Raw genomic sequence first — 14322 nt, 5'->3', positions numbered from 1 at the left:
TGAAATCATTGCACAGACCGCGTGACATCTAACAATAAGTGCCCTAAAAATTCCTTATGTCGGTTTGTACAGTGTTTATTTTTATCTAAATACAGATGGAGGCACTCTTCCCCTTGTTCCCCGGATGTTTTTCTGTGACGAGGCATCCGGGGAACAGCAAAATGATGTCATGCGCGCGTGATTTTCAGTGATTTCCTTTCTGAGCTGCAACTGTCGTGTATACGATTAAAAGCAATAAAAATGATTTCTAGATCTAAGAGTGTTACCCAGATAACCGTCTAGACAATTCTTGTCGAGGATTCTTGCTTCACGAGTCTTCTAAAAAAAGTGCGTGGGCAGTCTAGCGGAAATGCCATTCAAGTCACGTGATTTGCTTTGCTCTAGATGATTATGAAGTTGTGGGTAATTGCTGTAGTCATTCTTGTTGTTGCGTATACCGCACAGTTTGCTTTGTGGACGCTGTAAGGTTCATTCATAGTCATCTGATTACCTAACGAGTCTACTACGAACAACAATTTTAGCTATTAGAATTATAGCCTGTACATATATTGTCTAGCAAACATTACGGTAGTCTAGCTGCTTTTCGATATATAAATTGCATATAGACGACTTTACTATTTCAGTAATTGGTACAGTACGCACAATACTTTTGACCAGGGTCAAGATGGGTGTATTCAAAACTATCTACAATCAGTCACCAGGACCATGTCGGATAATACAAGGTCAGATTTCTGAACATGATCGAACAATTAACACTGACTCAGACACACACTGTTGCTTCCTGTATCCATCGCACATACAATACACGTGTACATGTTTCTTTGTCCTTAATGTTTATAAATTCACCATTTGTTAAATTGAAGTGAATGGCTCAGAAGACATTGTACTTTTGTCCAGTGGTGAAGCTCTAATTTCCAGCGTAAGTAAAATTATAGTTTACAAGTTGTTGCAATATATTAATTAAGGTAGATCGATATGGTTATATTTGCACGTGCAGGGTTTTCGTGATGTTAAGCCATCGGATGTTGTCAGTAATGTTCCATTACGGGATGGTAACATCTACCTATTTAATTTCAATGATCCAGAGGCAAATATAAGAAAACTAAACATTTTGACCTCAAACAGCTTTAATCGCAGTTCATTTAATCCTCATGGCATCAGCTCCTGGCAAAATGAGTATCGTACCCTGTTGTACGTGGTTAACCATCTCAGTGATGGTGAAGCAATTGAGATCTTTGAATATCTTCCAAAAGATGGAGCTTTGAAGCATATTCAACAAGTTCAACACCATCTTATCAATTCCCCCAATGATGTAGAAGCAATCGGTTCAGACATGTTCTATGTCACTAATGATCACTACTTTAATTCACCACTAATGCGAAAGATGGAGACATACTTGCAATTTGCAATATCAACTGTTGCATTTCATGATGAATCGAAGAATGAAACCCGTTTGGTTGCCTGGTCACTGCCTTACCCAAATGGAATTCATCTGTCACTAGATCAGAGGTATCGATCAGATTATTGTTTTGTCCAAAAGCTTAATGTGTAATTCAATACTAACTGAAAAGCTCTTTAGATATTTGTATGTAGTAGCAAGCAATGGCCCTGATATGGTGATTTATGAAAGAAACAGTGATCATACACTTGATCACATCCAAACTATTCGACTTCCTGACACGTGTGACAACATGTTTGTCGAACCAATCACTGGATACATTTGGCTTGGCTGCCATCCTCGTCTGATAGATACTGCAGAGTACAGTGAAAGGAACTGTAGTCACAAGGCTGGTTCACAAGTATTGAGACTCAGACTTGGTACAAAGACAACTGGCGATGATGGTCGACCTGTTCTGGACTATGACATCGACCAAGTGTTCATCAACGATGGCAGTTTGTTGAAAGGATCATCTGTAGCTGTTTACTACCATGGAAAGATGCTTGTTGGTAGCCCTTTAGACAAACTGCTCTACTGTGAGGTCAAGTCATTTGATGGGTTTGAATAATGGAAGAAGAAGTATGTTAAATTTACACTAAGTTGGCAATTAGTTTACAGACTGCACGTTCATCTGTTCCTGTCCACAGTTGACTGTGTGTTTGACGGACTATTGGAACACGTCAGATTGGTTGGGTTAACTCCTGGTGATATAGTTTTCAAGATGATGTTTTACTGCACCAAGAACTGTTTCAAAGCAACACCAGCTTCGTAAAACTGGCATACATGGTGCTAATGTGGTAATGAATTCTCGATCACATTTATAGTTAAACTCTGTTAGTTGAGAGAATGTCAGTCATACTCTTGAATGCACATCGTTAGATTAATTAATTGATAATTTTAGCTCAGATTTTCTCAACTTGCAGTTCATTATGCAGTTATTGGCTGGTGTTGAGGAAATACTCTCCCCCTGAATTGTCCTCTGGGAAAGTATATATTTCCCAGAAATGTATGTCCATGGGAAAAGTATCCTTGGGGGAGTCCCCCAAACAGTATCCCCCAGAAAAATAGCCGCCAAACTCAATTTTCAGTGTTCAGGACTAAAATTTCCAGGAAGTGGCCCCCACTAGGGAAAATGACCTCTAACCCTAACCCTGACTCTAACCCTAACCCTGATTCTAACCCTAGGGATTAGTCCTGGAGACATTTTCCCAGGAGGAGACTTCCATGGCCACACATTTACCTAAACCATGGGATCTGTCTACATCTGCGAATTCAACGGCGGGTCAAACTTGAAGAAATGCTCAAAATTAGCCATTAGAGGATGTAAAAGTACAACGTTTATTTTAGTTTAATATAGTAATATTAGTCATAATTATTTAGTGCACGTTACCACTTACTATAAATAATGAGTGCAATCACGGTAAATTCTAGCAGGCACGTTGCGTCGCTACCGCGCACGCGCGCCCAACACAAGTAGACACACGCACGCTCGAGATCGCGCGCCCAACACAAGTAGACACACGCACGCTCGAGATCGCGCGCCCAACACAAGTAGACACACGCAAGCTCGAGATCGCGCGCCCACCGCTGGTAGACACCTACTTCCCCACTATATCCGGGAGACAATCTGCAAACAATGAGAAATGAAGTTGTTTGTTTCTCCAATCCTATGTTTTGCTTTCTTCTATGTTACAAATTTCATCTTCTGGTCGATGTAAGTTTGATCACGTAAAGCACTTGAGCCTCACTTTAGATGTACATGTGTACGGTCTACGTGCCTGTTGCAGCATAAATATGGGGATATTTAAGACTGTGTACAACCAGTATCCAGGACCGTGTCGTGTTGTACAAGGTAAACTGTAGAAAGAACTAATTTGAATCTATAGATCTGTGTTTGCGTGCACGTGTCGACTCGACTCTATCTTTAGTGAACGGTTCCGAAGACATCTCCTTGCTGCCAAGTGGTCAAGCTTTCATATCTAGTGTACGTACTTTATGTACACGTAGTACAATATACATATTACATGTATGGCGTGTGGGTTGGTCATGTGGAAGAACTGGATGTCTAGACCTGCCTGTGTTTTGTCTGTCTATGTAAATGTATGTATATCTATACATATATTTTTATCTATCTATCTACATGTTAATCTATGAAATTAATGAAATAGCCTATGCAACTTTGCAAGTCCAGCAACTCAAAGTAGCTGCACACTAGTGATCATTCACCAAAGAAAGAATTGACATGAGTACATGTAGCTTCATACCACTAGCTGCTACATTGACACAAACTCTATAGTCAGTTTTCCTAATTACACTACCATTGCATCTCCACAAAGCCACAGAGAGGCAGTGCATGATGCCAATAACTTTAATTTACACTCTTGCTGTTAGTCTTAGTGCATACTTCTTTGACAAATTCTAATAATACATAGTTTGTAGAATGTAGAATAGTACTGTAGATACATATATGTGCCAAGACAACCCAACTGACTAGCTTATATTGCACACAACTGTGTTTCAATTTCAGGGCTTATGTGAAGTTATGTCAGGAGCATTCAATTGTCATGGTTCTGCTCAAGATGGCAGCATTATCTTGTTTGACTTTAATAAGCCTTATGACAATACAAGAAGGATTCATGTTCTGTCATCATCCACCTTTGATTCTAAATGTTTAAATCCTCATGGTCTCTCCCATTGGCAAAATCCTCGGACTGGGGAAGTGTTGCTGTTTGTTATTAATCATTGCCCGGACGGTGAATCAATTGATGTGTTTGAGTGGATTCCTGATGAATACAGTTTGAAACACACTGCATCAATTCAACACCCTCTCATATCTTCACCCAACGATTTACTAGCTGTTGGTCCAAACTCTTTCTACTATACTAACGACCATTATTTCAATTATCGAGGTTTCAAAAGCCTTGAGAGTTACCTACAGATTTCATTTGCCTCGGTTCGTTTCTATGATGGTGATACAAAGGAAGTTACACAAGTAGCTTCATCACTATGTTGGCCAAATGGAATAGCTGTCTCGCCTGATGGAAGGTATTGAAACCCTGCACTACGGTATTCATGTCTGTCAATAAAATAGATGCCACAACCAGTAGCATTAGTCAACAAGACTCAAATCAGGTTTCTAACCCTTGCAGTTATTGCCAACTAGATTCTATGTCACTATGAGTATTGAATACAATTTACAAGCAAAACACGAACCAGTTCAATTGTTAATACAAAAACTTTGAGTATGCCTTTAATTGAAAGAATTAAATGTGAAAGGTGCTACGCAAATTCAGTTACAAAAAATTAACATTTTTCTCCACAATATTCCATCTGCCTTATTAGGTAAAGGAAGGGTGCCATGGCCCCAAGCCCATGAGTTTTCTCTTCAGATGTATTGTGCTTGCCCCTGCAATTTTTCAGAACTTCGTTTACATCGTTCTAGCATTGCAATAATGAATAATCTCAATCTTTCTTGCCAAAAGTTAAAACCAGATTTTGCTTTCAGTTCTTATTTTGTTTCCTCAGAAAGAACACATCTAAAGAGAAAATTTATACCATCTTCTGGGCATGGCACCTGCCCTTAAATGTTAGTCTGTTGTCATTGCTATACGTGCTTGCTCTAATGTGTATCTGTTAGATTCCTCTATATCACTACATCAATTGGTTTAGAGCTGATTATCTATGAACGAAACAAAATTGACAATTCACTGCTGCTTGCTCAAGTCATACGTATGGCTGAAAGCTGTGACAATCTGTTTGTGTTGTCGCAGTCAGGGGCTTTATTGACTGCCTGTCATCCTCGAATTGTTGATGTTATTGAACATCTCTACAACAACTTCAGCCACCCAGCTGGTTCTCTAGTACTCAATATACAACTTGGGCCAGAAAATACTGAAAACCAACAGGAGCGATTTCCTGATTACCAGATACAGCAAATCTACAGCAATGATGGAAGACAGCTGAAAGGGTCTAGTGTGGCCGTTTATCATGAAGGAAGTATGCTGGTTGGATCCATAAAAGATAATCTTCTTTATTGTCAAGTCAACTCAGTGCAGCTATGAGTGCATATATATATATATGTATGTAGCTATAGTGTGCAAGTTATAGAACATGCTATAGAACACGAGAAACTGTTTTTATGAACGCTATGAAACATGCACTATAGAGTCAGATTATTAGTCTAAGTTATATTATATATTATTCAACTATTAATTATTGATTTAGTAGATGGTACACTAACGTGCAAATGAATGAAACACTTACAAGCTTGAAATCAACGTAGTGAAAGGAAAGTTGTATACAGCCGCTGTTCAAAAACTCTTCTTATCAGACAATCCGGGCTAGCAATGCGTGAAATTAGACCGGTTAACAAATCTAGTAAATAAGTCGCGACTGAAAAAGGCGTAGGTGTCCGAGGTAGATTGCAGGTGCAATGAAGTGGTACATAGCGACAACTCTAGGTCTTCTAGTCGCCTATGCAGTTCAGTCTCTAGTGCGGAAATTGTAAGTATTTTGCATGGAGTGCATGCACAATTAATGTCTTTCCCACCGTACTGCCTTTTATACTTGGTTCGTCTTCATGCAGAGTCATAATGGGCGTGTTCGAAACAGTTTACAACCAAGTTCCAGGCCCCTGTCGTGTGATAAAAGGTAAAGGTCGTGCTACTAAAAATTTTGAAAACGTTTCGATTTGGCTGCATTTCAGTGAACGGGTCTGAAGACATTGCACTGCTGCAAACTGGTCAAGCCTTCATATCAAGCGTAATTATTGTTATCAAAATTTGTAGAGACTGTGTACGCGCGGTGTCGACTCAAATTAAAAACAGCTGCTAAAATCTATCGCGTAAAGGAATTCGAATGGAAAACACGTAAAATAACCTACTGCTGTGCACGTGGCTTTCTAGGCTACAGACATGCACGTGGACTTGACAGATATAATTGCAAGAAATCTCCATAATTTTGTAATTACAGTAGATATCTCCAAATTTGGAACGAATAAAAATTGAAACGCTGTTACTAATCACCCCCTAAATATGTAGTCATTGGTTCGTACTGTTCAGTATACTCCATTAATATTACATTGTTGTTATTGTATTTCAGGGTTTGCATGATGCTGGACGGGGAAGTGTTGTACACTACATTCCTCCAAGAGATGGCAACATACTGCTGTTTGATTTCAATAAACCTGAAAGCAATTTGAAAGTGATCCATTTGGTTTCATCGTCCATGTTTGATCCCTCACAATTCAACCCTCACGGCCTCTCTCATTGGCAAGATCCTAAAAGTGGAAAATTGTGGCTTTTTGTTGTAAATCATCCGGTGGATGGCGATGCCATTGAAGTGTTTGAATACATGCCGTCTGAGTATGCATTGAAGCATGTCAGACAAGTCAAACATCCTCTCATATCTACGCCTAATGATTTGTTGGCAATCAGTGAAAATTCTTTCTACTTTACTAATGACCATTATTTCCATCACCATTTACTGAAGACATTGGAGGGATATTGGCAGTTACCAATTTCTTCAGTTGGGTTTCATAATGGTGAGACTAATGAGACTCAGCTAGTGGCCTGGTCACTGATGTTTCCTAATGGAATCAATATGTCACCCAATGGAAGGTGTGTGTGTGTGTGTGTGTGTGTGTGTGTGTGTGTGTGTGTGTGTGTGTGTGTGTGTGTGTGTGTGTGTGTGTGTGTGTGTGTGTGTGTGTGTGTGTGTGTGTGTGAGTATATACAGTTCTAAACGCATATGCTGTACTTTCCCTCAAATTAAATCAAATTGCAGGAGTATGCCTTTATCCCTCTGTTCCAATATGTAGATTTGTCTACATCACTACATCAACTGGCATACAGCTTCTCATTTACAAACGCAACAAAGCCGACAACTCACTGACACAAGTTCAAGTCATACAAATGGCAGACAGCTGTGACAACCTATTCATCCACCCAATTACTGGTGACCTATGGTCTGGATGTCATGCACGAATCATTGATGTTATTCAACATCTCTATCACAACATAAGTCATCCATCTGGTTCTCTAGTACTCCGAATACGACTTGGTCAAGAAAATCTCAGTGGTCAGGGAGAACCATTTCCAGACTACGAAATTGATCAAATTTATAGCAATGACGGGGGACAGTTGAAAGGGTCAAGTATAGCAGTTTATCATGGACGTAATATGCTGGTCGGCACAGTAGTAGACAATCTTCTTTACTGTGAAGTCAGATCATTGGATGAGGAATAAGTATCTAATCTTATCAGTAAGTGAGGTACTACTCTAACTATGTGTACATGTCGTAATGATGTGTGTTATATCTAATCGTTACTATTTTCATTGCTTGATTTAGTTTCGCTGATAACTTTCCTAACTGCTATGTTGTCATAGTGCTGGGCAGTGTACATAGACCCTAGCTGTAACATGGAAACAAAAACATAAAAATTACGGGGATTGAGTGTTTGATATACCTCTTACCTGTAGCACCGGAGGATTTGTCTCCCAGATTCGAGTTGTCCAGTCGGCAGAACAACTGACCAACCTCTCATTAACAATCTAAAGATGAAGTACTGTTGTGAAGGTTGAGTTTTAGTTTGCATGTTAAAAGATGTACTTTTGCACATGCAATCAATTGAGGATTGAATATGTTTTTTACATGCAACTTAATTAATTCGCACTTTTGAAATAGATTTGGCCAAATAGATTATAAGAACAAGTTATCTCAAAGTGGATTCGTGAGTTGCCCATATACAGACAACTACATAGTCTAGTGGTTGGTGCACCCACAGTTACATGAAGGAAAGTCTAGTGGTCTAAATGTGTACTGTACAAGTTAGGACAGATACACACACTGTGTAATACATAGAGTTAGTGAACTGAACCAAACTACTAGTAGTTACCTCCAATGTGTTTATCGAGCCAGTGTGGCCTTGCAGAGACCTCACACATGAACACGATGCCATATGCCACTCCTTAATGTGACAATCACTACAATACAAACGTGGAACTTTGTACAACACAAATGTGCAATAAAATCATTAATCATGCTTGTAAGACCTTCCTCCTGTGAAGAAGCTGGTGTCTTTGAACACAATAGCAGATACAGCACCAGTGTGTGCGTGATTCAGCTGTACAAGGTTTTCACCAGTAGAAAAATTCCAAAGGTAGACAGAACCACTAGCACATCCACTTGCCAGAAGCTTCTCTTGCATCTGTTGAGGTACAGTATATGATTGTTGACAGTAATGTTTGTTCAAAGTTTAGCTAACCCGACAACATAGAACGGAGTCTTTATGTCCAGAAAACACCTGAAGACATTGGCCGGATTCAACTTCCCACAACTTCAGTGTCCTAATCAACAAATAATCAAGGTGGTTATTTAACCATGCGCATCCTACATTCTGGCATCAAACGATACGGAGTGGGCCCTTCTATGTACGAGTACACCAAATTCAAGGTCTGTTACCAAGCGCTTCAAATGTTTACTCTTTAGTGTACAGCATTTGTAAATCCAATGAACAACACAATACCTGTCTGATGAGCCGCTGACACAATGCATGCCATCGGAATCAAGGCAATTGATATATGCTATAAAAAGTATAATCAACCGAATTTCACTGCGAGTACTATTAGCCTTACAGTCGTGAGCTATGATAACACGTTGACAAAGCCAATTGCATGTATTCCAGATACGGAGAGTTCTGTCATGTGAACCAGTTACTCTAAGCAACACAATCAAACACAAATAAATCAATTTAGTTAAAATTTTAGAATCATCTGACTTACAGTATGTCTCCATTAAGCTTCATTGCTGACACGTAACCTCTGTGGCCAGTCAGAGTACGTAACTCTCCAAACCTGACAGCATCCCATACCTACAATGTAATACAAACAGCATTAATTAAATCTATGCATTAGGACTCATAATTGAAGTACTTTGCACGTCATGTCCCATGATCCTGTAACAATCTTTTTGTTGTCGAACTGAACACAGTGAACTCCACCCTAATAAGTAGCCAAGATCACTCACTGTAAAGACACTACATGAATTACTAAATCACTATAGTACCTACATATCATCAGCTGCTAGTACAGTATAATCAATGGTGTACATCTGAGTGTCTGATCTCACTTCATACAATTGTGACCAACATACAATCACTTAGATGTAACCCTATCTAATGCCTTCTTGCTTACTCTGGGTACACGTAGTCTTGTAGCCTTAGCACAAACTGAATAGCCTATATTAATATTAATTAATGACTTTAGTGCCAAGACACAGCACTGCCCGGATAAGTAACTAGATGTCCCCAGTTAGTAATCTGGTTGTCAGTGTTACAAACGGTAGTTAACAAGCTGGTTGGATTAATAACCTGTCCAGTTAATAATAAGAAAATCCAGTTCTACACGGGACATCCCAATTCTTAACCAGTTATAATATTTTCGTACGGTTAAGTTAAACAACCGGTTGTTAACTGCACTCTATCGATTAGCAATACAGTAACTCTGATGTCGCTTAAATTTGTAAGACCTGATTACTTTTGCAGCAGTCAGAACAATAGCCTAGCTTATAGTGACAGTGCATTAGTGATAACAATATAATAGACACATTTAATTAAAATTATTGATTGGTTTTCCTCATTACAATTAATAATGTAAGAAGACACTAGCATTTTTTGTTCACAATTTATTCAAGTCAATTAATTAACATAAGACGACTGCTGTGGCAAGATCCATAACTGTTTGACCTCTTGCTCAATATTGTGCTTATGCACATGCAATCACCAATTATATACATATCCTTACTACGAGAAAGCACATCATAGCAATAACTGTACCTTATGACCCCCCAGAATTGCAAGAATCCTCCCGCTGCGAATATCACTCACTCTGAAAACATACACACAAGACTGTCAAGAGTCCTCAAAATGCCTGAAACAACTGCTTCAAAGTGTTGATAGCCATTACTAGACCTTGTCATGCACTCATCGTGTGTGTGTGTGTGTGTGTGTGTGTGTGTGTGTGTGTGTGTGTGTGTGTGTGCACGTGCATGCGTGTGTGCATGCGTGTGTGTGTGTGTGTGTGTGTGTGTGCGTGTGTGTGTGTGTGTGTGTGTGTGTGTGCATTCCATTATGAATAACGTAATTATGACTCAGACTAACAAAAAACAAAAGTAGCACATCCTATTTAGCTGGAGCTATTCGATGTAGTAAATATTATGCAACCAAAGCAGACAGTTGCACCTCAATGTTCTGTCCAAGGATCCTGTTATAAGACGACGAATATCAAAAGATGCACACGAAACAACACCTGCATGACCCTTGCCAAACAAACAATGTCAACAAAAACAAAAGCAAACGCAAGAGTAAAGACTCTACCTCCACTCTTCGAACATTTCTCACATCTATAACCTCATTACGAAGCAAAGACAGCATGTAGTTGCTATCCTCGTCATCAACGGCAATGCCAGCCAAACCCAGAATGCAATACCCACAGGGATGCGTCTGTACACACATGCATTCCAATATTATACAATACACTAATTCAAACACATAATCAATCCTAACTGTTGCTGTCTTTGGTAGTCTCACATCCAAAGCTATAGATAAAAGCTTTGGCTTCTCGACTTTCTTAGTTGTGACTGGAGTACTTCTTTGTTGGGTCTTAGCCTGCTTCATCTCATCACTTCTAAAAAGTACAATGAAATCCGATCCCTTATGTTTTCCCTTCTCATTCCCAGCTGCATCTTTTCCTGCTTTCATAACACTATCTTTCTTGTTTGGTCCAGATCTTTGTCCAGTTAGACTGCCTTCTTTGTGTGATGAAGCAGAGGAAGCATTCCCTGGTGACAATTCTACAACAGTTGACAGGAATTCATTGCACTAATTACATGTGTGACTGCAAGGCTCTAGGTCATCAGTTTTAAATGACACGTATACACACTCCAAACAGAGACTTGACACTACTTGAATATGTCTCTAGCTCTGCCATTACTTGGATGTTCTCTAAGTATCTGCTTACTACTTAGAACCATTCTTACCTATGGCTGCCTATATATGCATACTTATCGACAGACAGATCAATCTATGTTTCTGTCTGCTTTTCTGCATGTTTCCTGCTGCATCATAATTTGCCTAACAACAAACTTAAATCACTATTCAGTCTATTAAAAATCAGTAAATCTACAAGTTTCATTCAGTTGAAATTCCCATTTCTATTTTGTTCATCAGTCAAAATGAGGTAAACAGAGTTACCTTGGCCATCAACTTGTACGAACTTCGGTACAGGTAAACTTGAAGTGTGCATCTGCTCTTCCTCAATGCCATTAATTTCTTTAAAAATAAAAATTGATTTATTAATATTTATTGATGCAACTGGTGACAACAGTTACTTGCAATAAGAAGTAAAGTCCGCAAATCAAGATCAGCATTGTCAACAGAAAGTAAGTCAGTCAATAACCCACTTCCATTTCTATCACCGCAATCCTCACCAATGCCTATGATATCTCAAAACACATTACATTCACACAACATCCAGGACAAGATAAACACAATTACTGTTTGTCTGATTCATAACAGCTCTTGTGTCATGCCAATTCACAGTAGACATTTCTTGATATGCTCTTCTCCAGTCGATATGTCTGTCTTTACTTCCCTCCTCCAGTGCCTTATTCAAATCTTGCACACCTTTTGATGATCCTATGACACATAAAGTAGTACCTGAATTCTTAACCTTGTGTCAAAATCAAGCTATAGCTGTTTCACCCAAATCGTTCAACCTCTGCTGCCACTGTGGTCTAAGTAGTGACAAGTAACGCCAACGTTTGCACACCTGGGTAAAGAAATTAATAAAATAATTTGAAAAATATGACTGCAGAAAATGTGACCTGTGCACAATGACATAGTGTATAACTGTTCAAATAGGAAAAAACGTGTTGCAGAACTGCATCAGGCAAAGAGTCAATATTTGAATGATCATGAAGTCTACATGATGATTGAGAACAAAACTCTGTAATACTTAAAATAATGAGCGAAGACTGATCTCACCTTTGAAACAAACAATATGACAAGAAACTGATCAATGATGGATCGCTGCTCTTAATGAGAGCATGGAGAATGTCAGCATGCTGTTGGTCATCCAGTGACTCCAAGTACTAGATATAGAAATTTCTATTAAGAGTGAATTCAATTACTTGATTACTCTAACGTTATTTTAAGAGTTGCTAGTTTACCTCTGCCTAAACACAGACACGCGTGCCCTCACACACACACACAGGCATGCACACACAAACAAAAACCAACAAACAAACACACATGACATGCAATCAGATAAACACAAGTGAGCTTACCCATATCATGCACTAGCTGTAGAAATACATTGACCTGAAAACTACAAAGTTAATAAATACTGGAAGTACAATACATCTACTTGTAATCTACATAATTTGAATTATTTAATTAAACCCTGCCATTTTGTAGTTTAGCATACCTGCCATATTTCCTGAAGTTGTGATCTAAACCTTTCAGCCAACCTCCCTCTTTGAGGAGCTAAAAAATATGTACCCATAGCCAGTTTAGTCAACGTAGGCATAATCTTCCCTCGTATGTCTGCAAAATTATCACGACTGTCTTGTGATGCAAAGTAACTTTTTGTGCTAGCATTAGGTCCAGACACGTTGGATGAACTTGCATAAGATGGTAAATGATTGTGAGCTAACTTTCCTCGCAATGGAAGCATAGAAGCTGAAACAGGATTTAAATCAAGAGACTCTGCGTGCAGTGATGAAGCTAGAGTGTTGCTCTTAGACTCTCCTGTCCGACTTTCAGAATGAATATTGAAAGATTCAAAGCTAGAAGCAACAAGCCTTAAATTTCTGTCACAACTTTCTGATGAAGCAATAGGACACTCATCGATACTCTTAATGTCAGCTGACACAACACGTGAAGGACTAAGTGTTGTTAAGGATTGAACTGTGGATGAAGTTATTTCTTCTGATGTTGGTAGCTGAGATTTTAGTGTTTGAAATTGTTTTTGTCTCCCACCGGAAATTCGTCTTGTTTGAGACAACTTTCGTGATGCACTAGACCCAGAAATATTTCCTCTCTCAGAATCTCTTGTTATTTCATTATAAGGTCTGGGTTGATTCCCAGTCCCTGAAGATCGACGAGACAGACTTCTACTAGTACTTGGATGCTGAGAACGAGAACGACTAAACGTCCGTTTGTCTAATTGGTATGCAGCACTGTCGCTTGTTTTCAACCTTTCCAGAGTTTTATGCTTCTGTCCGGGAATTATCTTCTGTCTCAACGGTGACTTTGGGTAGGAGCCTGTCAAAGCGGTTGCAAAATCTCTGTGAAAGATCGGCTCCAAAGCAGATGCTAGTAGCTCTAGCTGATGAACGGAACACCTGTTTGTCATTCCACACAACAGAATTCGCTGTTGCCACGGACGCCACTGAGAAAATGATGAACAAGTCTGTTTTATGAAATGTTGCAAAGTTGCGTTGGAATGAGACCCTGAAGACATTTTCGCTTTCTGATCCCGAATTGAAGCTTCTAAATATTGTTGTAAAGATGCAGAAGCAATAACCTTCGCCATTGACAAGGAACAACACGTCGTATCCACATAAACAACTTCAAACGAGCGCGCGCTAGATAGGATGTGCTCACAACGCAATGTTGTCCATTCTCCTGTCTCGTTTCTGTTGCCGTGAACTGAAAATAATTACGAAAGGCTAATAAAGGTCAGAATGCTTTTCACCATTCATAGTCAAATGATGCACGGTATGTAAGAATTTTTTGGTGTTGCTCCGCTGAGCCTTCTACGTAGTCTTGCCGTGTCAATTGTTATTATGTGGATCCTTATATACGTACTGTAGCATGCAGTTGC

General features: G+C 39.2%; 4 protein-coding genes across 6 annotated transcripts; 3 read left to right on the top strand and 1 right to left on the bottom strand.

Moving 5' to 3' along the window:
• Positions 1-191: 191 nt before the first annotated feature.
• On the top strand, positions 192-2343 carry LOC134180384 (serum paraoxonase/arylesterase 1-like). 3 transcript variants are annotated; one of them, XM_062647534.1, is made up of 6 exons: positions 192-327; positions 385-461; positions 658-722; positions 864-919; positions 998-1509; positions 1580-2343. In XM_062647534.1, the coding sequence occupies exons 2-6, from the start codon at positions 385-387 to the stop codon at positions 2004-2006; spliced, it is 1137 nt and encodes a 378-aa protein (XP_062503518.1). In that variant the 5' UTR covers positions 192-327; the 3' UTR covers positions 2007-2343. The 3 variants fall into 3 exon arrangements, with proteins under 3 accessions (XP_062503518.1, XP_062503519.1, XP_062503520.1); XM_062647535.1 differs by lacking the exon at positions 192-327 and having other exon boundaries at positions 356-461; positions 624-722; XM_062647536.1 differs by lacking the exon at positions 192-327 and having other exon boundaries at positions 380-402; positions 624-722.
• A 752-nt stretch (positions 2344-3095) lies between these two features.
• On the top strand, positions 3096-5771 carry LOC134180385 (serum paraoxonase/arylesterase 2-like). Its single transcript, XM_062647537.1, has 5 exons — positions 3096-3152; positions 3226-3290; positions 3367-3422; positions 3966-4483; positions 5076-5771. The coding sequence occupies exons 2-5, from the start codon at positions 3233-3235 to the stop codon at positions 5497-5499; spliced, it is 1056 nt and encodes a 351-aa protein (XP_062503521.1). The 5' UTR covers positions 3096-3152; positions 3226-3232; the 3' UTR covers positions 5500-5771.
• Positions 5772-5841: 70 nt separating this feature from the next.
• Positions 5842-7683, top strand: LOC134180359 (serum paraoxonase/arylesterase 2-like). The gene is made up of 5 exons (XM_062647500.1): positions 5842-5941; positions 6024-6088; positions 6144-6199; positions 6539-7056; positions 7257-7683. Exons 1-5 carry the CDS (start codon positions 5871-5873, stop codon positions 7681-7683), a joined length of 1137 nt encoding a protein of 378 aa, XP_062503484.1. The 5' UTR covers positions 5842-5870.
• Positions 7684-7713: 30 nt separating this feature from the next.
• LOC134180358 (uncharacterized) lies at positions 7714-14068 on the bottom strand. Its single transcript, XM_062647498.1, has 20 exons — positions 12922-14068; positions 12480-12586; positions 12320-12416; positions 12198-12264; positions 11991-12131; positions 11825-11929; positions 11688-11765; positions 11001-11287; positions 10812-10937; positions 10677-10753; positions 10272-10323; positions 9370-9438; positions 9220-9308; positions 9073-9155; positions 8964-9021; positions 8703-8784; positions 8491-8645; positions 8334-8421; positions 7912-7989; positions 7714-7850 (listed from the first exon to the last, which is right to left on the bottom strand). Exons 1-20 carry the CDS (start codon positions 14029-14031, stop codon positions 7755-7757), a joined length of 3045 nt encoding a protein of 1014 aa, XP_062503482.1. The 5' UTR covers positions 14032-14068; the 3' UTR covers positions 7714-7754.
• Positions 14069-14322: the final 254 nt, after the last annotated feature.

The sequence above is a fragment of the Corticium candelabrum genome, chromosome 5 (assembly GCF_963422355.1).
Source record: "Corticium candelabrum chromosome 5, ooCorCand1.1, whole genome shotgun sequence".
In the NCBI taxonomy this organism is placed as follows: domain Eukaryota; kingdom Metazoa; phylum Porifera; class Homoscleromorpha; order Homosclerophorida; family Plakinidae; genus Corticium; species Corticium candelabrum.
The sequence above is the reverse complement of the archived record's forward strand: the minus strand, read 5'-3'. Positions and strand labels throughout refer to the sequence as shown.

Coding starts and splice junctions, on each gene's coding strand:
- LOC134180385 (XM_062647537.1), top strand. CDS start 3,233: ATGGGGATATTTAAGACTGTGTACAACCAGTATCCAGGACCGTGTCGT. Junction 3,423..3,965: donor GTCAAGCTTTCATATCTAGT/GTACGTACTTTA, acceptor TTTCAATTTCAG/GGCTTATGTGAAGTTATGTC. Junction 4,484..5,075: donor GCTGTCTCGCCTGATGGAAG/GTATTGAAACCC, acceptor TGTATCTGTTAG/ATTCCTCTATATCACTACAT.
- LOC134180359 (XM_062647500.1), top strand. CDS start 5,871: ATGAAGTGGTACATAGCGACAACTCTAGGTCTTCTAGTCGCCTATGCA. Junction 6,089..6,143: donor CCCCTGTCGTGTGATAAAAG/GTAAAGGTCGTG, acceptor GCTGCATTTCAG/TGAACGGGTCTGAAGACATT. Junction 6,200..6,538: donor GTCAAGCCTTCATATCAAGC/GTAATTATTGTT, acceptor ATTGTATTTCAG/GGTTTGCATGATGCTGGACG.
- LOC134180384 (XM_062647534.1), top strand. CDS start 385: ATGATTATGAAGTTGTGGGTAATTGCTGTAGTCATTCTTGTTGTTGCG. Junction 462..657: donor CAGTTTGCTTTGTGGACGCT/GTAAGGTTCATT, acceptor ACTTTTGACCAG/GGTCAAGATGGGTGTATTCA. Junction 723..863: donor ACCATGTCGGATAATACAAG/GTCAGATTTCTG, acceptor GTTAAATTGAAG/TGAATGGCTCAGAAGACATT.
- LOC134180358 (XM_062647498.1), bottom strand. CDS start 14,031: ATGGCGAAGGTTATTGCTTCTGCATCTTTACAACAATATTTAGAAGCT. Junction 10,754..10,811: donor GAAATGTTCGAAGAGTGGAG/GTAGAGTCTTTA, acceptor TTGTTTGGCAAG/GGTCATGCAGGTGTTGTTTC. Junction 7,851..7,911: donor CAAATCCTCCGGTGCTACAG/GTAAGAGGTATA, acceptor TCCATGTTACAG/CTAGGGTCTATGTACACTGC.